The sequence below is a fragment of the Martes martes genome (assembly GCF_963455335.1).
Source record: "Martes martes genome assembly, chromosome: 10".
Lineage (NCBI taxonomy): Eukaryota > Metazoa > Chordata > Mammalia > Carnivora > Mustelidae > Martes > Martes martes.
This window is the reverse complement of record NC_137898.1, coordinates 84,206,902-84,233,645: the sequence shown is the minus strand read 5'-3', so window position 1 is coordinate 84,233,645 and position 26,744 is coordinate 84,206,902. Positions and strand designations below refer to the sequence as shown.

General features: G+C 32.9%; 1 protein-coding gene across 2 annotated transcripts in view; it reads left to right on the top strand.

The window, feature by feature from the left end:
- PGR (progesterone receptor) overlaps positions 1 to 22,559 on the top strand; it is a gene marked incomplete at both ends in the record, with an annotated part of 96,726 nt that extends 74,167 nt beyond the window's left edge. For both annotated transcript variants that reach the window (XM_080817076.1, XM_080817077.1), the window contains 4 exons: positions 9,651 to 9,795; positions 11,250 to 11,380; positions 19,208 to 19,365; positions 22,404 to 22,559. In XM_080817076.1, coding sequence (XP_080673202.1) covers positions 9,651 to 9,795; positions 11,250 to 11,380; positions 19,208 to 19,365; positions 22,404 to 22,559 — 590 coding nt within the window. The remainder of the gene's footprint in view (positions 1 to 9,650; positions 9,796 to 11,249; positions 11,381 to 19,207; positions 19,366 to 22,403) is intronic.
- Positions 22,560 to 26,744: the final 4,185 nt, after the last annotated feature.

Sequence of the window (26,744 nt, the reverse complement as noted above, 5' to 3'; positions counted from 1 at the left end):
AGACACATGCAGACTGAAAGTTAAGGGATTAAAGAACATTTACCATGAAAATGGAAACAACCAAAAAACTAAAGTAGTAAATAAATTTTAATGGACATAAAGGGAGAGATTGACAGTAATACAATAATAATGATTTTAACACCCTATTTACATCAATGGATCAGTCATCCAGACAGATGATCAAGAAGCAATGGCTTTGAGTAACCCATTAGACCAGATGGACCTAACAAATATATACATAATATTTCATCTCAAAACAGCAGAATACTCATTCTTTCAAGCACACATTTGACATTTTCTGTGATAAATCATATAAGGCCCCAATACAATTTTCAGTATTCAAGAAGACTGAAATATAATATCATGCATCTTCCCACCACAACAGTATGAAACTAGAAATCAACTACTAGAAATTATCTGGAAAGAACACAAATACATGGAGGCTAAACAACATGACACTAAAAAATGAATGCATCAACCAAGAAATCAAAGAGGGAAAAAAAAAAAAAAACATGGAGAAGGAGTGCCTTGGTGGCTCAGTCAATCGAGTGTCTGCCTTCAGCTCAGGTCATGATCCCAGGGTCCAGCATCGGGCTCCCTACTCTTTGGGGAGCCTGCTTCTCCCACTCCCCCTGTCTGCCATTTCCCCCTGCTGTGCTCTCTCTCAATATATCTCTCTAAACACAGAGTAAAAGAAATTGATAACAATTATGCAAACTCTTTTGGACACAGCCAAAACATTGCTAAGAGGGAAGTTTATAGCAATACAGACCTGCCTAAAGAAGGAAGAAAAATCTCACACCTTGCACCTAAAAGAGATAACAAAAGAACAAAGCTAAAAGCTATTAAAAGGAAGAAAATAATAAACATTATGGCAGAAATAAATGAAATAGAGACTAAAAAATAATACAAGAGATCAATGATAGCAGGAGCTTGTTCTTTTGAAAATAAGCAAAGTTGATAATCTTGAGCCATATTTACCAAGAAAAAAGAGGACTAAAATAAATAAAATCAGAAGTGAAAGAGGACAAATAACAATCAACACCACAGAAATGAAAGGACTGTAAAAAAATATTAGGAAAACTTACATACCAGCATATTGGACAACCTAGAAGAAATGAATAAACTCCGAGAAACATATAACTACAAAACTGAATCAGAAAGAACTAGGAAATTTGAACAGACCAATTACTAGTAAGGAAATTGAATCAGTAATCAGAAAAACTCTCAACAAACAAAAGTTCAGGACAAGTTGGCTTCACAGGTAAATTCTACCTAGCATTTTAAAAAGAGTTAATACATTTTTGTTTTCAAATTGTGCCAAAATTTAAAAGGAAAGAAAAATTTCCAAATTCATTCTACAAGACCAGCATTACCTTGATATAGAGAAGCTTTGCACAGTGGCAGTATCGTAGCCAATGAGGTTTATCCGAGATGCGATTATTGCTAATTGAAAACCTTGATACAGAAAAATGTGTTGCATTTCTATACATCAATAATGAATTAGCAGAAAGAGAAATTAAGAAGACATCCCCATTTACAATGGTGTCAAAAAGAATAAAATATCTGTGAAGAAACAAAACCAAGAGAGGTGAAATACCTGTACTCTGAAAATTAAAAATATATATATATCAGTGAAGGAAATTGAAAGTGACACAAACAAATGAAAAGATATTCCATTCTCATGGATTGGATAAATTAATATTGTTAAAACGTCCAAATCACCCAAAGCAGCCTACAGATTTAATGCCATCCCTATTAAAATACCAACAGCATTTCCTACAGAACTAGAACAAACAGTCCTAAAATTTGTATGGAACCACAAACAAACCCAAAGAGCCAAAGCAATCTTGAGAAAGAAGAACAAAGCTGAAGGTTTCATAGTACCATACTTCAAGAAATAATACAAAGTTGGAACAATCTAAACAATCTAAGCAGTATGGTATTGCCATGGAATCATACACATAAATCAAAAGAACAGAATAGAAACTGCAAAAGTAAACCCACAACTATATGGTCAATTAACCTTCAACAAAGGAGGAAAGAACATGTAATTGGAAAAAGACAGTCTCTTCAACAAATAGTGTTAGAAAACTGGACAGCAACATGCAAAAGAATGAAATTGGACCGCTTTCTAACATCATACACAAAAGTAAACTCAAAATGGATTAGGACCTTAAATGTGAGACCTGAAACCATAAAAATCTTAGAAGAGAACTTAGTAATTTCTCTGACATCAACCATAATGACTTCTTTCTCGATATGTGTCTTGAGGCATGGGAAACAAAAGCACAAATAAACTATTGGGAGTACATCAAAATAAAAAGCTTCTGCACAACAGAAGAAACAACCAACAAGACTAAAAGACAACCTACTGAATGGCAGAAGCTATTTCCAAATGACATATCTGATAAAGTGTTAGTATCTAAAATATATAAAGAACTTATGCAACTCAACACCAAAAACAAACAAGAAAGCCAAATAGCCCAATTTAAAAATGGGCAGAAGATGTGAACAGACACTTTTCAAAGAATATATCCAGATGCTAACAGACCCAAGAAAAGATGCTCAATATCAGTCATCACCAGGGAAATACAAACCAAAACCACAGAGATATCACTTCACATGTGTGAGAATGACTAGAATCAAAAAGACAATAAATACCAAGTGTTGGCAAAGATATGGAGAAAAAGGAACCCTCGCACATTATTGGTGGGAATGTACATTGGTGCTATCACTGTGGAAAATCATGTTGAGTTTCCTCAAAAAGTTAAAAATATAGCTATCATATGATCCAGTAATAACACTTCTGGATATTTATCCAAAGAATACAAAATACAATTTCAAAAGGATATATACACTTCTGTGTTTGTTGCAGCATTATTTACAATAGTTAAATTATGGAAGCAGTCCAAGTGTCCATTGATAGATGAATGGATAAAGAATATATGGTGTGTGTGTGTGTGTGTGCGCGTGCATGTGCATACAATGTTTCTCAAACACTATTACAGTGAGTATTGGCATCCTGGGGCTTTCATCACCCAAGTGTTAAGAAGTCACTGATAATAAATTAATGTTGGAGAGAGTAATTGAAGGAAACTTAGAGGCATAAGTTATGGGTTGATCAAGGAGGATCCTGAAAGTCAGGGTAGGCTTTGGAAATTAAATTAATAAGTACTTATTTCCAATTCAATTTCACCTTGAAATATTATTTATCCTTTATATCAGTATGTTACAGCAGAATTTACATGACTGAGAGGTTTGAAGGAAATAATTTAAAATTTCTCCCGACTCTTCTGTTTATTTTGTGAAAAAAAACTATGAGGGTCAATGCTTTAACATTTTTAAACATTACATTTTTGAAATATCTTACTTTTTCATCTCAGTTAGCCAGACTACTTGCAGTCACCAGTATCAGAAGACTAGGACAGTCCTTTGCCTTGTTTTCTGCCTTTGAAGCATGCCAAAATACTTTTTGTGTCAGGGACAGCCATTGCATATGTGACAAAGGATTTTTTTCTTTCATTAAATAAAATGAATAAATCAAATTGCTTCCCCCAGAAAAGTGATGGGAAAGAAATGAAACTAGCCTATGAGTAAAGTCAAGTTTTGATAATACTGTTATGAAGCTTTTTAAAAATGATTTTTCTAGCATCCTAGTCCACTGAAATTACTATTGCTTATATCAACATATTTTCTTTTATCAAATCTAATGAATACTTTTAACCCTTAACATGTTTTGCATGCCTTTGAGGTCACTGACAAAGTACCATTTCTGGCTGATACTCTTAATTTGGCATTTGTCATTTCCCTTCAGATAGATATGTTTCTCTCAATTTACACATTTTGTTTCCTTTGTGGATTTGTTTTTCAATTCACATCATGAGTTTGGTATTTCCTACATTCCATCTTCTACTCCAGTAGTTTCTAATTCTACACAGACTAGATGAGCCCATTCATAGCCTTGTCTTCAACTACCACTATATTCTGGTGACTCCTAAATACACAGTATCAACCCAGACCCTCTAATGAATTATTGAACCATGTATTTCAATTATTTATTACGTATTTCCACTGGGTGAATTTCCAGGTCAACGTGACCATCTACTCCATAAACCTAAAGCCTTTTTCTTTATCCTGAAATGGTGCTCAGATAGAATCTTGGATATCATACAGGGCTCACTTTTCTCCTTCACCTCCTGTCCAATTAGTTATCAAATTCTGTCAATTCTACTTATTAAATATATGATTCATTGTATATGCTACTTCCACTGCTATTGCCCTTAGTTGAGGTCCTTGTCCCTTTATCTAGACTTTAGTTGTAGCTTTTTGACTAACCTTATTACCACTTTCACCCTACCACCAAACAATCCTCTTCTGCCACCAGTATCATTTTCTAAAAACAATTATAACCAAGTATATTATTTCCTTTCCTTTTCATAACAAAGTCCAAACTTCTTAACCTTAACATCCAAGATTCTTTTGTGATTTGACTCCTGAATTTACAATGTTATCTCTCACTCTTCCTCTTCAAGCAACTCTAAGTTTCAATTCTCCCAATACTCTTTGCTCAGTATCTGCCTTCTTTTGCCCATATTGTTTCCCTACCTGAAGATCCTTCCTTTCTTCCACATTTTCCCCCTGGCTGGTCCCTATCTAGCCTTCAGAGTTCTAATTACCTGTCACTTGTCCTGAGGACTAGTTCCCTGGCCTTCCCAGACTGAGTTAAATGCCCCTTGCTCTACCATATCACTTTTGCCTTTGTCAACCACACTATCACTGTGAGTTAAAATTATGTTCTCATTTTCTGTTTCACCAGACTGCAAGTGTTAAAGGCAGAAACATCTTTCTAGTCTTTATGCCTAATTGCAACCAGAATGCTTCATCCAGTAGGGATGCTTAAAGAGTATTTATAGAAATTTAAATTACAGAATTGATAAAAAAGGAACTGTGCTATCTTAAATCATTAGCCATCAAGTCCTTATTCATTTAAAAAAATCATATATATGTTGGTGATTGTATGTCAGTGATTGTGCTGTAGCTTTTTTGTGCTCCTCAAACTTCACTCATACTTTGTGTCAGAAGGTGCTGACATTTGGTTGTAAATTAAACATTTCAGTACATGACAGTTTTTATAACAGCACGACCTATATATTTGATCAAAACTCTGGAAGTAACACAGGAGAACTTAGGTTATATACGCCATAAGTTACCATACACTTTTTTTTTAAGCATTAAGGATTGAACAGCTTGCAACAAGGCTTTTGTCAGAAATTATCAGGTGAAATCACTTAAAAGGAAAGGGTATTTTTCTTTACTACTTGTTAAACATAATTAAGGATCATCCATCACTTTCTTTGTGAAGTTTTTCATTTTGATCATCATTGCAAATGTACTGACTTTACCTGATTGTTATCATCAGTGGGAATTTGATCTGAGTGTTCCTGTCTTTGTTTCAGTATAAAGTAGTGAATGATGTTACAGTTAATGGGGAAAAAAATACACTTTTGTACCAGGCATGTTCAAGTCAATTTAACAGTGTACATTTATCACAGATAAGCCCTCTAAAAGATGGCTATTTTAAAAAGCTATTTTCTGAGTTACTTTTCATTCTGTTAAATGGAAAATACACTTTCTGCTATAAATATTGGTAATTTCAGAAGTTTTGTTATTTTGGCGAAGATTTGCCTTTTATATTATAATCTACTAAAAATGTTCATTTTTATTTCTAGTAATCCCAGAATGCAAAAAGAGTAACAAGAAAGCCCCCCAATAAAGGGTAGCATAAAATAGACATAAACATGTAAATGTAAGTGGAATCTGTTTTTTAAAAAAGGACAAGTGAATTAACAGTTATATGATGAAGTAAAAATTTTCAAATTAGAGATTAACATGAAACAAAGGCCTGAAGTGAAAAAAATACAGTAGGTCAAATATTTAAGTACAGTGAAATGCTTTCTTTAGAAAGTTATGAATTGACTAAGAAAAGAATAAAGAATGAAAATATGTTCCTGAAGATGGTAGTGGATAATTTACTAATGTTTTAATATATCTGACTAATTGAACCTAACTTTATATGGGCCTGTCATTTTACACATATTTGTTTTCTGGAAATATATATATATTTTTGGTATATACATCAGGGTATATATCAAATATATATTTGGGAAAATAAAATATGTATATGAATTCTTAGGTGAAACAGATGTTATTAAAATAGCTTTGTGGAAAATAGTTGATGTTCCCACAAAAACACTTGATTTTTATGTTCCTTTAATAAAAGATTTCATCTATGATCATTGTTTTAGCTATATTCAAATACAAATAATTTCCAAATTTATACTTGTAGTTCTTATATCTCTCCATATTTTTAATTCATTTGCCCAGCTGTTGTCTAGACATTCTAAAAGTCCCTACAACATATCAAAATTTACAATTTTGTTCCTAGCCTATTTCTCTTCCTCTATTTTGTCTCAGTTATGCTGTTATTATCCACCATTCCTGCAGAAATATTGAAACATCTATTAAGCTCCTTCTTCCTCCTACCCACAATGCAATCAGTTGCCAAATGTCTTTGATTTTACCCTTTAAATATTTTTCTAATATACTCCCTCTTCTATATGCCTACCTGTTGACTTACTTCTGACTTTTATCATCCCTCACTTGGCATTTGGCAGTAGCTCCCAACTTTTTCTGTAACTCCAGACTTAACTCCCTTGAATCCATCCTCTTCCTGGCTACCAAGAATTCCTCCAAAACACAAATAACGTTATGTCATATATGTCTCCTTAATAGACATAACTGACTAGAGCCTCCATATCCAGATTTATCTCTTTGCTTCTCTCTTCTTTAAGTACATCAGTGCTGGGATATGATCTGCAAAATAGGCAAAATGAGAATTGAAAAGAGGTGGAGAGAAGATTTTGACCATTTGAGTCAGTGCATTTGCCCTTTCCCTGCCATTATCCCTCTGCCATAACACCAAGAAGGGCTGAAAAGAGGTGTGAAGGTGTGAAAGACCAGAGGATTCACACACACACATACACACACACACTCTCTCTCTCTCTCTCTCTTTCTCTCCCTCTCTCTCTCTCTTTCTCTAAACTTCTTAAACCAGATGGGTGTTTATGCAACTAATGTATCATTGAACACTACATCAAAAACTAATGAGGTACTGTATGTTGGCTAATTGAACATAATAAAAATAGCTAACTAACTAAAGAAATAAATAAAAGAAGTCCTGGAAAGCAGATTGGGTGAAAAGAAATAAAAAGTAGTGACTGTCAATAAAATAAAATGAGATTGGATTAAGTTTCAAAAAATGAAAGTGACCATTAAACTATGGAATCTACCTAAGACATAATTAAAGATGTTAAACAAAAATAAAGCACAATTGAAAGCAGTGGTTTTATAAAATAAAATCAGATTATTTTTAAATCCCACAGATTTAAGATTCCTCAACAATCTGATTATACTCTCTGGTTGGGCATGATCTCCTAGGCAGGTTTTTTTTTTTTTTAAGTGATTTATAGCTTACGTCATATTATCTATTTCTTAAAGTGACAGTGCTAAATAAAAGGGAGAGATCATCATTTTACAGGTGTAGAGGTTGAGGATCCAAGACATTAAATAAAAGGTTCACAGTTACTCATTTTGGGGTTCTAGATTATAAATAGATATTTCTATAGTTATCAGGTCCCTGCAGTGGAATAGAATGGGAAGATGGGACAAATCAAACTTTTTTTTTCTTTTACTGCTGCCAGACAGTCTGACATTAAAATTAATTAAGGTCAATTCATGTTTTTATTTTCTTCAGGAAAGGAGTTCATTCTAATAATCGATTTTATAAAAATGTCTTTATGTGGTTATCTGCTCAGAGTTTAAAAATAAACAGAAACCTCTCAGAGATTAAGTAGGACCTATCACAGAATGGAGAACCCAGATGTGGACCCTCAATTCTATGGTAAACTAATCTTTGACAAAGCAGGAAAAAATATCCAATGGAAAAAAATTCTCTTTAATAAATGATGCTGGGAAAATTGGACAGCTATATACAGAAGAATGAAACTAGATCTTTCTCTTACACCATACACAAAGATAAACTCTAAATGGATGAAAGACCTCAATGTAAGACAGGAATCCATCAAAATCCTAGAGGAGAGCATAGGCAGTACATTTTTTACATCAGCCACAGCAACTTCTTTCAAGAAAAGTTTCTAAAGGCAAGGGAAACAAAAGCAAAAAATGAACTTTTGGGACTTGATTAATCAAGATAAAAATCTTCTGCACAGCAAAGGAAACAGTAAACAAAACAAAGAGGGAATCCACAGAATGGGAGAAGTTATTTGCAAATGACACTAAAGATAAAAGGCTGATATCCAAGATCTATAAAGAACGTCTCAAACTCAACACCCAAAAAACAAATAATCAAGTCAAAAAATGGGCAGAAGACATGAACAGACACTTCTCCAAAGAAGACATACAAATGGCCAACACACACGAAAAAATGTTCATCATCATTAGCCATCAGGGAAATTCAAATCAAAACCACATTGAGATACCACCTTACACCAGTTAGAATGACCAAAATTAACAGGACAGGAAATAACAAATGTTGGAAAGGATGTGACGAAAGGGGGACCCTCTTACACTGTTGGTAGGAATGCAAGTTGGCACAGCCACTTTAGAAAACAGTGTGGAGATTCCTCAAAAAGTTAAAAATAGAGCTACTCTATGACCCAGCAATTGCACTACTGGGTGTTTACCCCAAAGATACATATGTAGTGAAAAGAAGGGCCACATGCACCTCAATGTTCATAGCAGCAATGTCCACAATAGCTAAAATGTGGAATGCACTGAGATGCCCTTCAGCAGACGAATGGATAAAGATGTGGTCCATATGTACAATGGAATATTACTCAACCACCAGAAAAGATGAATCCTACTTTTGTATCAACATGGACAGGAGGCGATTATGCTAAATGAAACAATACAAGCAAAGAAAGTCAATTATCATAAGGTTTCATTTATATGTGGAGTATAAGGAATAGCATGGAGGACATTAGGAGAAGGAAGGGAAAAATGAAGGGGGGGAAATCAGAGGGGAAGGTGAACCATGAGAGACTGTAGACTCTGGGAAACAAACTGAGGGTTTTAGAGGGGAGGGGAGTAAGGGGATGGTTTAGTCCTTGGGAGTTTTTCCTGACCTGCCTCCCAATTCCTGGTGTATTCCCTGTTAACTTTCTGTATCACTATACTTATGTGGTTGTCTTTCCTGTTGACTTGTGAGTTTCTTTTAAGGGCAAGGGTTGAGTCTTTCACCCTCTTAACCATTTTAACACAGTGATTTAGCACGCAAGTGATTCTCAGTGAATGAATGTTGTGTGTGTGACTGATGGACGACTGTCAATTAGTGAATTACCAGAAATACTAAATCACAGTGACCAATTTTAATGAGTTCAGAGTTGTTCCTTTTTAATTTATCAGGTTTTATTATGTATTAATATTTACTCCTTTATAGTATAAAATTAATTGAAATTGAAAACAATATATTACCCTACTTACATCTGTTTTCATATTTCTATGTATTTTCAGCATTTCAATGAAAGTGATTTGGGGGATCATTTTATTATTTTTAATTTGTTTTGTAGGATTTAGAAATTTACATATTGATGACCAGATAACTCTCATCCAATATTCTTGGATGAGCTTAATGGTGTTTGGACTAGGATGGAGATCTTATAAACATGTCAGTGGACAGATGCTATATTTTGCACCTGATTTAATACTAAATGAGTAAGTAGTAACTTGAATTTTGTTTGTATTATCACATAAGTGTATATGTAGGATAATCTTGAAAATTACATTTCAGTAGATGATTACACACTTAGTATTCCCAATAATAGAATTTTCCTAAAATGTTTATCAGAATTATCTCAGGATATAACTTAACATAACAAAATTAATAAAATTATATTATTATAACAATAATTTGATATTTGGAGATTTCCCCTTTTGTTTCAATATATAGTAGTCATCTCAAATCCATTTTTTAAACTTCAAAAGCATATCAAGAAATATACTTAAAGATAAAATGAAATTTTTCGTTTACTAAATTAAAATTTTATTCCTTGGTACTAATGAAGATAATCATATAAATTAGAAGTATTTTTGCTTGAATTTATTGACTCACCTTCAAAAAGTAAAGATATTCTCTCTCCTCCTGGAGGAAAAATCAGACTGGTAAGTTATTTTAAAAACTGAAAGATAAATATTTCAATTTCTTAGCTACATTTAAATTACTATAATTAATTTTCTACATATAACCTTAAACTGACAAGAATCTTTTCATGGAAATATTTATACCATTCTAATGATGAATGCTGACTCAGAATTATATGACATATTGTTACTTTTGCTTTATAGTTAACAGATAATTTTTATATATTTTATTCCATTTTGCCCTATAATTCCTTGAAATAGGTAAGGAATCATTGTCCTTCATTTTACAGTTCAGGAAACCGGCTCAGAAGAATTGCATATCCTACCAAAGAATCTGAGTGACAGGATTAATTTTAGCTCTTCTGAGTCAAAATCTAGTTTTCTTTTCACCATTTGTGTTAGCAGCATGTGATTAATGTGGCTGTTGCAGAACAGCTCATGGTAGAGAAAATACCTTTTAAAAATTTTCTGCAACCTTCAGAATTAGTGTTTGGCCTTGTCAGTTATTTAATTTTTTGTAATGTTCTCTTTTTTACCATACATTTCCCCTAGAATAGTTCATGATATAACTCTTCTACACTGAACTGAATACACAGAACTATTCTACATTCTTCAGTTTCTGTGAACTGAATCCATATTCTGATTGGATTACACACAAAACTTTATTTTTTAACAGAAAAAAATCAGTAAATATATGATTTCCTGAGTGTTCCTCAACTCCACATATCAATTCCTTAAGTTTTTAAATGTAATAATAAAAGTGAGAAACAGTAACCTTTGTCAATATGTATTAAATATGATTTCCTAACTTCAAAATTTCTTAACTTCAAAAATTCACTATTGTAAATAGTTTATTAGTTTATTTTGTTTAAAATTCAAAATATTGTTTGTTTACAAAAAGACATTTTATGTAATATGTAAATTACCAAATCTCATTTTCTCTGATAAATTACACAGACTGGCTAAGACACTGTATATGTGTTTCTTTTTTCCTGTTCCTTTTTCTTTTGTGTTGTGTGTTATACAAGACAGAGGATGAAGGAATCATCATTTTATTCATTATGCCTCACCATGTGGCAAATCCCACAGGAGTTTGTCAAACTTCAAGTTAGCCAAGAAGAGTTCCTGTGTATGAAAGTATTGCTACTTCTTAATACAAGTGAGTGAGTACAGCAATTTTTACAAGATGTTTACTTTCTTAACTTTTAATTCATTGGGAAAGTTTCAAATGACAATATGATCATATGATTATACATGAGATATGATTCTTAGATTGTGGCTGCAAAGGAGAAACACCTAATATACCGTCATAGACATTAATAAAATTACTTCATATTTCTCAGGTTTTACATAATTGTAAAATAGCTCACCAATTAGGCAATTTTTTTTAGATAAAATGAGCTTAAATGACTTTTTCATATTCACCTAATTAGGTATTATGAACTAATTAATACTGCATAAACACAAACTATCTTCCTTCCACCCCCATTCTATAAAAGACTTACTATATAAAATACACAATTTTGTTTGGAACTATTTTATTTTATGTCAAAATAGGCAATTATAACAAATAACCTACAAAGATCAGTAGTATAACACAATTGCAGTTTGTTTGTCACTCATATTCACAATGCAGTGGAATAGCAAGAAAACTCATGCTCCTTCCATATAGGGGCTCCACCTTTCCATAGCAGCTTGAAGTCCTCCAGTGGATCTAACTAGAAAGACAAGCAGTGAGTGAGAAAAGATCTGGAAGTGGGGCCTAGAAGTATCATATGTCACTTCTACCCACATTTCATGACCTATATTTAACAGTAGGAGGGCTGGGAAATTTACTATAGTTCTATATGCAGAAGAAACATTATGAAACATAGCACTGGTCACCAGAAGGATGGGCAAATATACATTTCACTCTTTCTCATATACAAAGAACGCAAACATCTCTGCCTCAGTAGATCCCCAAGTGTCTGGGTGGGAAAATTTATAAAAACTGCTTTTGCTTTTCACCTTTTACTGTGCCCTTTCCATGCATAGGTAAGCTCAGCCTTTGAATATCTGAATTGATCCTTTCACTCAGTGATTTGAAAGAGAACCTTAGAGAACTAAGGTGAGCCAAGGGTTTTTCTCAGTAGTATCTTTTCAGGGACTTCTTTCCAGTAGCACAAATCTCAAATAGTTGAAGGGTGAGAATACACATCAGTAACAAAAAGACAAAAAAGCTAAATCCTTAAAAAGGAAGCTTTCCTCATGAAATCTATGTAAAGACGGGGACCAGTACAGGATCTAAGTATCCATAGCCCTATCCCCGTACTTTGGAAACACTATTTGGAGCAGAGACCTTCAGGCCTAATTTGATAAAAGAGCATTAATTGGGCTAAAGTACTGATATGGAACTAGCCAAGAGAGTCAACTAGAATAAACTCAATATTACAGCAGTTAACTCCTGTCCTTTTCTTGGCAGTAATGAATCCTATAGCAGTTGGGTTAGAGATAATCTTAGATTTCCCAAATTAGTTGTTGTTATTAACATAACTCTATATTTATAAATAGGCTACATTATGCTGAAGGGCTAACCCCCTTCCCCCGCCAAATCTCAGTAGTTTAACAACAACAACAACAACAACAAAATTAAGTATGTATCTTTCCCACTATATGTTCAATACAGATCAACAGGGAGGCTTTGCTCATTGCCATCACTCAGGTTTCCAGGCACATGGAGGCTATATCTTGACATATCCTTCTCTAATCACTAGGCCATTAGCAAGGAAGGAAATAGTAAGGGAAGGAAGTGACATATGTATAACTTTCAGTCACATACCGTAGAAAACAAGATTTTTGGCCACTTGCAGCTTTAAGAAAAGGGAAAAACAGCGGTATTTGGTGAATAGTACTTATGATTTCTACATTCTATTAAAATTCCTAATGAGATATTTGAGGAGAGACTTGGCAAAACTTTTAGAAATTCATCTTTAACCTTAAAAAATAAGTAGATAAGTATTACAAAAATTTTGAGGTGAAGACAGAAATTAGAATTCTACCTAATTAATACAGCGTAAGAGAAGAAAAGATACACTAGTGTGAATCAAGTCAGACTAGTATATATTAGAACTTAATATGGTATAGTGGAAGCATCATGAATCAATGAGTATGGAGCAAATTAATATTGTTAAGAAAAATAAGTTTTATATTTGGGGAAAACTTGGTTTGGATATTTAGCTCAAATTATATCTTACATATCAGATAATTCATTTAAATGTACAAACTTAAAATGTTAAAAACACACTAAAAGGAATCTAATTGATTTTGAGATTTCGAATAAGAGTTTAGAAATAAATGCAATTGGAAAGTTGACAAAGGAAAAGTTCAATGATTTGATACATAAGTACTTAAACCTCTAATTTGCTATTAAAAATTAAAATAAGGATCTTCATGAAAACATAGCAAGTTGAACACACCATTGTTCCCTCTAAAACTACAGCAAAATATTACTAAAGGGATTTTTTAAGAAATAAGAGAATGAGAGGAATCAATAACAATAAAATTCTGCAAGCCAGCAAGCAGAGCTAAGTTAGCATATCTGAGAAGTTTGGATTTTAAGGCAGAGGAAAGAAACAAACAAACAATAAGTACTTTGATTTGCAACACCAAATCTCTGGCATGTTTCTCAGTTGGCAACAGCAATGATTTTTTGAGATGGCAGTGAAGGTAGAGTTAAAAACACAAAATTCTTTTTAAGGTCCATAACCAGAAATCGTCCAACCATGAAATTGTCCCTCTCCAACTCAGGCAAAGAACTTACATTTAGTTTCTGAAGAGGATATAACAGAGGGTGGCTGGATTGGTGAACTGTAGGCAGGTACTGTTAAGGGCGAGCAGTCCTGTAATGACAATAGATTAATTCTATATCAAATGTTGAGACACCATCTTCCAGAATACTCCCTTCACTCCGAGAACATTGTTATCCAGGTTTACATCCTCTAGACAGGAGAATGCAAGATTGTTCTCTGCAGAATCTCTTTCGCCAGAAATAAAAAGAACTAATATGTTAATAGCAGGTGTTTTTCTTTGAAATATCTCAGCCAGGTTGCCCTGTAGTAAAGCTCACAGTCAATAAGCACTACCTATTGAAACAGAACTGTGATTCGGCCTTGTAGTTTTCCACTCCTGAATATAAATAACTAAGGCACCTGAGAGAGTCCTTTAACATCAAAGACAAATCAGAAAGAAAAAAAAAAAAAAAGCAACTAGGAAGAAACAGATGGTGTAGGGAGATGAAAACCTCAAAAAAATTAAAAAGCTATCCCTCTTTAGAAAGATAATAGAACATATTGCACCTAAGAAACAAGTACTGGATACTGTGAGAAATAAATAACACATTAAAAACAAGGAGAAGTGAGTTGGGGGAAATTGGAGGGGGAGAAAAACCATGAGAGACTGTGGACTCTGAGAAACAAACAGAGTTTTGGAGGCAAGGGGTGTGGGGGCATTGAGAGAGCCTGGTGGTGGGTATTATGGAGGGCATGTATTGCATGGAGCACTGGGTGTGGTGCACAAACAATGAATTTTGGAATACTGAAAAAATTAAATTTAAACAAAAGCAAAGAACTTTTGGAAATTGAAAATTGAAAAGCAGACTATGAATATGTATATATGTGTGTGTGTGTGTGTGTGTGTGTGTGTGTATATATATATATAGAATGAAAGCAGAATTTAAATGTCAGTACAGGCACTGGTAGACAAAGTTAGAAAACCTCTCAAAGTAGAGCAAAAACCAAAAAATTCAGAAGATCAGAAGCAAGGAGACCCAACATGCAAAAAGTTGGAGCACTAGAAAGAGATAACAAAGATAACAAAGGTGTTTGGAAAACTTCATTTAGAAAAATTAAGTTGGACTCTTACTAACTTAAAATAGATCAAAGACTTAAATTTAAGAGCTTAAACTACAAAACTATTAAAACAGAGGGAAGGCTTCATGATGTTGAATTTGGCAATGATTTCTTGGATATGACACAAAAAATGCAGGCAATAAAAGTAAAAAAGATAAATGGATTTCATCAATTTTAAAACTTTAGGGCATTAAAGGTCATGATTAACAGAATAAAAAGTCAAGCCACTGTATGGGAGAAAAGAATTGAAAATCATGTATCTGGTAAGGAAAAAAGTATTAATATCTAGAATATATAACAAACTACAGTTTGACAATTAAAATATTTTTAAATGTTTTAATCTTTAAATGAATAAACATTGTTAAATGTTTAAATGTTTAAATGAATAAACATTTCTCCAAAGAACGTATACAAGTATCCATCAAGTACATGAATAGATGCTCAACATCACTAACCATTGGGGAAATACAAATCAAAACCACAGTGAGATACCACTTCATACACCCATTTAGATGATTATTTACTCTCAGTAAAACAAAAAGTTACTCTACTGTGGTAACATTTTACATAACTAAATAATAAATACTGAATATTGATCTAGCCAAATTTATGAAAATTTTATTAGGAAGATGAAAAATAGGAAGTTGTATGTGTATGCGTGTATGTGTGTGTGAGCTAATGGTATGGAGGTGATGGTAGATCTGAAAGATGGAAATAGAGCTACAGCCTCAATTTCCACACTGGAAAATCAAAAGTGAAAAATAAAAAAAATCAAGAATCAACACTACAATGTTACTATTTAATTCTGTGGAAGAAAAAATTAAAATAAATAGAGAAAAAGTTGAAAGTGTTTGCCTCTGAAGCATGAGAAAATTTGGGTTGCCTGGGCACTACTTTTTGCCCTAATAAGGTTGCAAAACTGACAAAATATTAAAAATTAAATATTAAACTTAGAAAAATATTTGAAATATAACATAGGCCCCTATAAATAAGTGAGTACAAAACAGAAAAAAAAATAAAAATAACTAATACTAGACTAGAAAAATATTTCAAATACCAAAGGTTAAGACAATTAAATAAATTTTACTCCTACAGTTTTGTTAAATGAAATTAAATGTGAGAATTAAAACATTTATTTTTAAAGAATTTGGAAAGATATAAGTAAATGTTCTCAATATAATGTTAGGGAATGTCCCAAGATATAAGATTGTAGAACCTGGTAACTTGTAATACTTTATGTACTTTCTATATTTCCTAAAATTTTTCCAATGAATATATGTTATTTTAAAGTTAGCTAAATCAAAAAAATAAAGATCCTTGTGGTTTTTTAAAAAAAGCATTTTTATGTAAAATAGCATCTGGCTAACTGCCCATGACTCACCATCTCCCAATTTGCTACTAAGATATTTGCAAGAAAGCCTAAAACTCACTTGTGGAATCAACAAAAATCTGAGTGAAAATTCTCCAATCATATAATACTGGATATAATAATCAAGGAAAGGGGCGCCTGGGTGGCTCAGTGGGTTAAAGCCGCTGCCTTCGGCTCAGGTCGTGATCCCGGCGTCCTGGGATCGAGCCCCGCATCGGGCTCTCTGCTCAGCGGGGAGCCTGCTTCCTCCCTTCTCTCTCTGCCTGCCTCTCTGTCTGCTTGTGATCTGTCTGTCAAATAAATAAATAAAATCTTTAAAAAAAAATAAAAATAAAAATAAAAAATAATAATCAAGGAAAAAATGAATTAAGGTAAGGAGCTTAAAGCAAATTAAAATATTTAGGAAAGTTAGTTCATTATTGATCTGAAATATAGGAAAGAGTGTAGGAGAGGAGGAAAAACTTCAAAATGTTCCAGGAACATAGGGTGTGAGCCCCATGATTAGATTATAATATCCTCAGAACTTCTCCTTAGTGGTTGATACTAAAAGGATGTGAGTCAGTCTGGAATTAGGCCTGATTTTCTCTTGAAGAGGATAATTGGCTCAAGTACTGGTTCTAAATACCTAGTTCTTGAAAGCCTAATGGGAAATGGTACTTCAGTAACCAGAAGGAAGAATAATTTTATTTTTTAAGTTGTTTTTTTTTTTTTTTAAATTCCAGCTAACATACAGCATAACATTAGTTTCAGGTGAACAGTATAGTGACTCAACACTTCCATATAGCACCCAGTGCTCATCGCAAGTACACTCCTTAACCCCCATCACCTATTTTACCCATCTTCCCATAAGCATCCCCCCATCCCTGGTAACCATTAATTTGTTCTCTATAGTTGAGTCTGTTCCTTGGTTTGCCTGTTTCTTCCCTACCCCCCCCCACCAAAATAATTTTATATTCATGTTTAAGAGTGGGAGAGATGTGAGGATTGGTTGGGAAGTGTGAAAAAGAATAACAGAGGTTTAAAATAGCTGCTATGTGAAGTAATTAGAGAGAAGAGACCATACATACATAAAGCATATACATACAACGTATATATAACAGTAAAGTTTAAAATGAGTAAAAATTACATATTGCCATAGTTGCCCTTGAAAGTCTTTTTTATATTTATTATATGAGCCATTGAAAACTCAGAACCAAAGAATTTACTTTTTGGTTTCTTTGATTCATTATCTGTAGACTTATTTTTTCCAAGGGGAGTGGAGACCAAGTTATGATTGAGGAATAAGGAATAAATATGAGTTTTTTAAAAAAAAGATTTTTTCTTTCCCTTTGCTAGGCATATACAGTTGACTTTGCTTAAATTAAGTGCACCTCTTTTAGAAATATTACTAAGGGTCAAGATCATAAATGTAGAGTTATATAAATCTAAGAGATTAAGTGATTTTTTTTTTCAGCAATGTAGATATAGCTGCAGGAAAAGGGAGCTGTTTCACTTAAGTTTGAAGGTTTGTTTGTAAGATAAATGCAACCAAAGCAAAAGGAAACAAGAAAATTGGGAGTTCTGGTGATAATTTGCTGAAGAAATCAAGCAGAGCATCTTAAACAAGTGACAACAGAAGGACCTAAAATATTAAGGATAAAATTGTAGGTAAAATTGACAACGTAGTGGAAATAAGATAACCAGCAGTAAGAATAAGAGGTTGTGCCTACATTTTGGCTATAAGAATTAAAGATTACAGAGGTAAATATCTGAATTACCAGTTAACATCAAATGGGAATAAGATGCATTCCCATTGAAATAAGCAACAAAAAAGGAGTATTTGCCATTGTTATTATTTAATATTATTCTGGAAATCCTAAACCGTGCACTGAATCATGAAGCAGAAACAAGAGCTACACCTATTGGGAAGGGAGAAATGAGGATATTTCAAGTACAGTATTGTATACCAAAAAACCCAAAAGATAATCAACCAAAACTATTTGAATTAAAAATGGAAATTAAAAGAAATTAGCAAAAATAGAGTATAATGAAGTGGTTGGATATAAGAAGTATTGAAATATCAGTAGCTGTCTCTCATATGAGCAGGAAGGAATTAAGGAATTTAATGAAGCAATGTTAAAATTACAGCAAAAAAGATAAATTATCCATGAATATTCTGAATGACAAATACTTCAGATTTATATGAAGACAAACTTGACAGAGAGATCCAGGCATTTGTTTTTTTGTTTTTGTTTTTAAGTACAAACTGACTATTTATTTATTTATTTATTTTATGTTATGTTAGTCACCATACAGTACATCATTAGTTTTTGATGTAGGGTTCCATGATTTGCATATAACACCCAGTGCTCCATACAATCCGTGCCCTCCTTAATACCCATTTTAAAAAGATCCAGCATACATATAATTTTAAACTAAATCCATTCCTGAGACAGGAATATAGAATGATAGATGCTCTTTTGAACAAATGCTAAGTTAAATGAGTAATCCATTGATACAGCCCTAAAATAGGTAAGCTAAAATATTCTTTAGTTTATCTAGTTGTTCTTATATGCTTCAAGAGAACTATAAGTTTGTGTGTCCTGAAATTATCAGTAGCATTCTTCCCTATTTAAGATGTCTAGAGCTCCATTCAAAAGAAACTTTTACACAGCTCAGAAATTTTTTTATTATAAACTGCTACTGTCATCTTTTTTAAACATAACTGCCACTTGTAGTTATATTCTTACAGTTCCTTTGGAAGGGCTAAGAAGTCAAAATCAGTTTGAAGAGATGAGATCAAGCTACATTAGAGAGCTCATCAAGGCAATTGGGTTGAGGCAAAAGGGCGTTGTCTCTAGCTCACAGCGTTTCTACCAACTTACAAAACTTCTTGATAACTTGCATGATGTAAGTATTTTGTTTTCTAGGATAACCTTTTAAATATTAAATCTACATTTTACTTTGTATGGTTTCTTCAAACTCATATTTATGCTTTTATTTTAAAACAGTATTTGCATCACACTCCTCAGAACTTGCATTGTACTTTTTTCATTTTCAATGTACATCACCCAAATATCCTTTTACTAGTATTTGTATAATTATAGATTAATTTAATGGTTTATAGGAATTGTGATAACATTTTCCTGAGTATGTTCTAAAATATTTTTGCCTTAAATTAGAGAAGATTTTATATAAACAGGAAAAGCAAAGGTATGGGTGTGGAAAATAAGACTCTCATATCATTTTGGATGGCATTATAAGTTAATAACAGTGCTAATGGACAATTTTACAATCTACTCACTAGGTCAAATTTGAGACCTTATTTCTGAATATGAACAGATAGCCAAGGATTGTTAGCTATATAGGTAAAGCCTTTATAATGAAAGGAAGAAATCAAATACACAGAAAAAAAGTAATGAAGGAAAAAGCACCAGAACAGAGAACAGAAAAAAGATTCAAGAAAATTAAGATACTCAGCGAAATAAGAATGATATTGCATCTGTGAAACAAAAATAGAAAACATTTGTAAAGGAATATTTAGAAAGAACATATTTTTGGATAAATAAATATGGAAAAACAGAAATTTAAAATTTAATAGGGCTGAAATATAAATCTCAGATAAACTCAGAAGAAATAACAAAAAAGATAAAGAAATGAAAAATCTGAAGAGATAATAAATTTACAGGATTAATTCAAGGAGTTTCATTTCCCAATTAAAAGGAATTTCTAAAAGAATAGAGAAAATCAAAGAGAGGAAATTATATAAAAACATAAAATAAAAGTTGCTGGACCAGAAGTATTTTAATTTTCTGATGATAATGGCCCAGTATACAAGCACAGCACAATTGAACAAAGGCACATTATTGTAGAATTTTAGAATACCAGAAATAAAGAGACCATCCTAAAGTATAGCAGTGAGAAAAGAAACAAGTCACATAAAAATGATCAGGATTCAAAATGATGTTGGACTTCTCTCTCTTTTTTTTTTAAAGATTTTATTTATTTATTTGACAGACAGAGATCACAAGTAGGCAGAGAGGCAGGCAGAGAGAGAGGAGGAAGCAGGCTCCCCACTAAGCAGAGAGCCCGATGCGGGGCTCGATCCCAGGACTCTGGGATCATGACCTGAGCCAAAAGCAGAGGCTTTAACCCACTGAGCCACCCAGGCGCCCCTGATGTTGGACTTCTTAACAACAATACTGGAACCCAGAAAACAATGGAACAATGGCTTCAGAATTTGGGAAGAAAGGAAAATCTTCAAAGAATTTTATTTTATTTTAGATTTTATTTATTTATTTATTTGACAGAGATCCTAAGTAGGCAGAGAGGTAGGCAGAGAGAAAGTGGAGGAAACAGGCTCCCCACTGAGCAGAGAGCCTGATGTGGGGCTCGATTCCAGGACCCTGGGATCATGACTTGAGCCGAAGGCAGAGGCTTTAACCCACTGAGCCACCCAGGTGCCTCGTCTTCAAAGAATTTTATACCCAGCCAAGCCATCAAATAAATATTATGGCAACTTAAAAAGTATTTTCCGACGTGCAAGGTGTCAGAATGCTTACTTCAAGTACAACCATTCTCAAGGACATCTACAGAATGTTTTAACCATAAAAGACTGGACTAAGCCAATGAAGTAGAAGATCCAACCCAGGAGAGATGCAGAGGGATGTTCTAGCACATTAACTGTGCTAGACAATCATTAGTTTAAGTTGGAGCAGTAATGCACAGGGTTTCAGAATACCAGGACCAGGAAAAAATGATGGAACTGAGGGATTACCAGTATGTACGAACACACTGAGGTGTGTTTTTACAATTGTGTCAGAGAATTTGACTATGGCTTTGTGATAAAGGAAAGAAAGCAAAACAGAAAAACAAGGTGAGGGCGCCTCAGTGGCTCAGTGAGTTAAGCCTGTGCCTTTGGCTCAGGTGATGATCTCGGGATCCTGGGATAGAGCCCCGCATCAGGCTCTCTGCTCAGCAGGGAGCCTGCTTCCCCCTCTCTCTCTCTGCCTGCCTCTATGCCTACTTGTGATCGATCTCTCTCTCTCTCTCTCTGTCAAATAAATAAATCTTTTTAAAAAGGAAAGAAAAACAAGGTGATTAGCTCTAGCAAAGTAAAAATTAAAGTCATATATGAAAGGAAATATAATCCAGCAGGAAACGATAAAAATCTTTGAAATATAATTGCTGGGTATTGATTTAGTCAAAAATTGAGATATAGCCATATAGAGAATGAGAAGAGAAAGTGTGCGTAGTTGGGAGGAGTGTCTAGTATAAGAGAGCTAAAAACTCAATTTTTGTAATAGAATCTAAATCAATAATAGCAAATTTGAAAAACAAAGTTTATTAGAAATACAGAGATAAATATTTAAAGATATGGGCTAAAGAAGTTGAAAATCTTTGCATCTGGAGAACTAGAATAAGGATGGGAAGAACTCTATTAGAAAACTGCTGGATTTTGTTATTGCTGCTGGGTCCTATTAGACTTTCAAAATTATTTATGTAAATTATTTGACAAAGATTAAAACTAGATTAAAATGAATTATGTTTTGGTTCTTTGTGTTGACAGAGGAAGAGTCAGTATTTTGTTATGTGAAAAAGTCAGTCTATTAACAAATAGGGTTTATTAAATAATTGCATTTTTTGAATTATATATGCCTGTGTATATTATATATATACCTGGGTATGTTTGTATACATTTATTAAAAGAAAAAAGAACTTGAAAGAAAGTCACCAAAATGTTCATATTGATGAACCTGTGGGATTATGAGTGACTTTCATTTCTTTAAATCTGTACTATCAGAATGTTTCATTGTATGTAATGTTTTACATGTTATTCTAGAGAGTGAAGGGAGTTATTTTGGTAAGAAAAAATAAGCTGTCTTATTTTATTTTATGAATGTATTATTTTTTTTTTCATGTTTCTTATCCATTTGTGAAATCAACAGCTTGTCAAACAGCTTCATCTGTACTGCTTGAATACATTTATCCAGTCCCGGGCACTGAGTGTTGAATTTCCAGAAATGATGTCTGAAGTTATTGCTGCACAGTTACCCAAGATCTTGGCAGGGATGGTGAAGCCTCTGCTCTTTCATAAAAAGTGAATGCCATTTTTATCTTTAAAAATTAAATTTTGTGGTATGTCTGTTTATCTTTTGGTCAGGATTATGAGGTCTTACGTTTTTACAATGTCTTCTTAAAGCCTTACATTTATAATATATATTGTGTAAATTTCAGAGAAAATTGTGAAGTTTTGTTTTCCTTTATGAAGCATAATTAGAATTTTAAGGTGTTTTATGTACTTATATACTCTTTAACAGTTTACAGGATTGAAAAAGTACTAAAATTGATTGCCAAAGTAAACTTAATCTTGTCCATACTATTTCCTACCATTTAGATGAAGATTTTTAACTTTTGCATCTAATGAATCTACTTTAGAGGAAAAAATCTTACATGTAAAAATAAAAAGTAATTATGTATGTTCCTTCTAGGTAGCTCCTTTTGTCTCCTTGATTATATTTACAAAAATGAATCTTTGAAATGGTATGCAAAATTTTGTCTAAATGAGCTTTTACACATTTTTGTGAGTAAAAAAAAAAATCATAACCTTCATTAGATTTTCCAAAGGGTTTTTAAAAATATAGAGAATGAGAGTTATAAGATCCCTGAAATGGATTGAGGGTGTGATATTAGGGGAAAAAACAGCTCATGTATTGACTATTTCCCAAACTGGAAATACAAATCTCTAAGGAAGTTATTAAGGAGAGCCATATCATTATGATAACATTATTAGGGATTTTATAGTTTTTTTACTAGCCTTTTTTGGGACTCGTCCTTTAATAAGGTATTGTGAATCAAAATAGGAATACAGAAGAGTCTGTAGTCTAATGCCACTCCTTATTATTGGGGGCAGGTGGAAAATCATGTAACCTTACTGATTTTCAATTTCCTCACCTTTACCACTGTTATATTTCCTGCAAAATATTCATTTTAGTCAGAGCTTCTTATTCACTTCTTAATAAAAAAAAAAAAAGAAAGAAGGGATGGGAGGAAGACAGGGAAGGAAGGGGAGGGAGGAAGGGTAGAGAAAATAAGAAATATTATTCTCTTTCTTTACTCAATGGGAGATAATGACAAATCACAGATTGAAAGTTTTTGAGTGTCTTATATCCAATTCTAAGAGAGATATTTCAAGAAATAGTAGGTACAGTCTTAAAATAATACAACCAATTACAATAACGAGAAAACACAATTCACACTGTTATATGAACTGAAAATATTGCATTAGAAGATGGACAAGAGTTCTTTTCTGAGATGAGTCACTGGAAATCCATTTATTTTTTTAAAGATCTATCTATATATCTGTATATATAAATACAGATAGATATATTAAAAAAAAAAGAAAAACTAAGTTCGTACCACTGAAAAATTTCAATAAAAATAATCACTGTTTTTTCCATATAAAGTAATTTATATCATTTTAGGCATATATCATATATGTATGCCTTACCTGTTATATATAAATAAATATATATAATATTTTTAATAGCTCAGAATAACTAGTAGACCAAATTTTTTTTCCAAAGTTTTAAAAAAATTGCACATTATCTTACAAATAAGACATATTGCCTTATGCAAATTAGTGGTTGTTAATAAGAAAACCAAAGTAACTTCAAAATAATATAGAAAACATTTACTGACTTCTCCAATTTCTTAATACATTTTGGAGTACCCATTCCCTTCAACTGATAAATCTTTGCAGTTTACCAAAGAACAATAACATCACTTAATGAATACTAATGTAACCCCCAAAACAAGATAGAGTGATTTCATCTGATCAAAAAATTGGCATGACAGTGTTAACCATAACTGTTTCTTACCAGTAAATTCTCCATTTACAAAAGGAATGAGCTATGGTATATCTATAAATAGTGAATTCATATAAGGCATTTGAAATAGGGATTAAAATAAGCTCCATCCAATGATCTTGGCTTAGGTCCGTTAGATCTATGTGGCAAATATAATAAACAATATCCAAATTTTATAACATTTGGTTATAACATTCAGTAAGAGTTTAAACCAAGTATTCCAAATAGTTTTAACATTAATATAAAAACAGTCTCTTCTTTGGTAAGTGTAATTACATGTCTTTTTCTGTGAATACAATACCATAGACTACTGCTATTCAGTTCTTCAAAGTCTTTATACACACAGATTTCATTCTCTTGCCACTCTCCAGTCCCAAGTTAACTTCCTAAAAAGGATGTAGTCTTACCATTTCCTCACTTTAAAATGTTCATTGACTTCCAAACACCTATTATAGTGGTTCTCAGCTATATCTGCACATTAGCATCTCCAAGTGAGCTTGTAAAATATATTGTTTCATCCTCAGTGATTTTATTTTAATTGTTCCACTCTTACTCTTGCAGGGACACAGTAGTAACCCTGCAATGATGTTAAAGCATCAATTTCTATAACTTTACTCTCTTTATCCTCCACTATCTTACCTTTATCTTATGTTCCAGCCCACACAAGTCTTTTTACCATCAGATTTCTGCCTGAATTTTCCCTCTTTGATACCAGTCACATCATATCTCAATCTTGAAAATCCAGCCAAGCCACTATTTTTGTAGTGTTCTTTCCTGCACCTTCCAGATAGTGACTAACTTCCTCCTAAGGTTCACCAGCTATTTTGTGCACCTCTGAATTATAATACTGTCTTGTTCTACATTTCTGATTGTACTAGGAGACTGGGAGCCAGTTTGAGGTTGGACAGTAGTATACAAGTTTATCTTGACTGGGAGTTGCATGGCATGTCCTCATTTTTGCTGTCACCATGATCTGTATCATTCTTTTTTTTTTACATCATTTCATGTCTGTATGCCTGACTTTATGATGTTCTTTTCCCATACTCCTTATCTTCATCTCTTAAATTCTCTTCATCTCTTTTAAATTTTCTATCCCTTATTACTTTGTGAGATCTCTCCTCATACTGACTATACCATAGGAGAATATAAGTATGTTTTATATTTATTAAGAACACATTATACTCTCTATTCTAAATTTCAAAACTGAATGGGGTATTATTTCCCTTCCTAAGAAAATTGCACAGGGGTGTGCCTGGGTGGCTCAGTTGTTAAGTCTCTGCCTTCAGCTCAGGTCATGATCCCAGGGTCCCTGGGAATGAGCCCCACCTCCCTCGTCCCTCGCTGCTTAGTGGGGAGCCTGCTTCCTCTCCCACTCCCCCTGCTTGTGTTTCCTCTCTCGCTGTGTCTCTCCCTGTTAAATAAATAAATACATAAAATCTTAAAAAAAAAAAGAAAAATTCCACAAACACAATTGTTTCTTATAGTTAAGGAGCCCTAACCTCAATATACAACTTTCTTCTCCTTTCTGATTTCATTCAACAACTACTGAATACCTGTTATGAACACTAGTGAATGTGCTAATAGACATTAGGAGAATTTAGAGCTGAAGGAAGATTGTAACTCAAGAAAGTGACAGTCCAGTAGTAAGTATAAGACAAAATTCCTGGTAAAGAGTAGGCACTCATATACTTGTTGAGTCTACAAATGAAAATAGAGTTTGGATTTCACAAGTGCAAAGCATTATTTATGTATAACTTCACTGAGACAAATAATGGAGCAAAAAGCAAGATACTAACTTTACAATAAATATCAAATGATCCCTTAATTTGTGTCAGTAACTCACTTGCATTAAATCTGCATGTATTTCAATATCTTTTTTCCCAAAAAAGTCATCCCAGTAAATATACTTTAAATTTCTCCAGTATACAATAAAGGCAGTCTACCACTGTGGGGATTATGTAACATAAGTAAATGAATGTAGGTGTATCCAAAAAAAGAAAACTTTCAAATTTGAGTGATCGAGAACAGTTGATGATGTGACCATTTTATCTGGTTTTTCTTACTTTAAAACAATATTTTGATGACACAAATCCTTTGATGACACAAATCCTGTACATATTTAATTTCCAACATTTTTTTAAAAATTTCATTCAACTATGAGGGAACAGAATGTGGTCGCCAAAAGGTTTGGGTTTTGCTGTTGTGGTTGTTGTTTTGCAATCTCCTAATAATAATGTTTCATATTCTTGATGTTGACCTTGATTCACAATGTAGATGTCTAAATATCTAAATACAAGGATTTAAAATTTCAGACTAAACTTTAAAAAAAGAGAAAACAAGCTTTCGAAAAAGAACATAACCTCATCAAATGGAAGATATCTTGTTTCTGAATCTTCCTTTACAAATTCCTGCATGCTAATG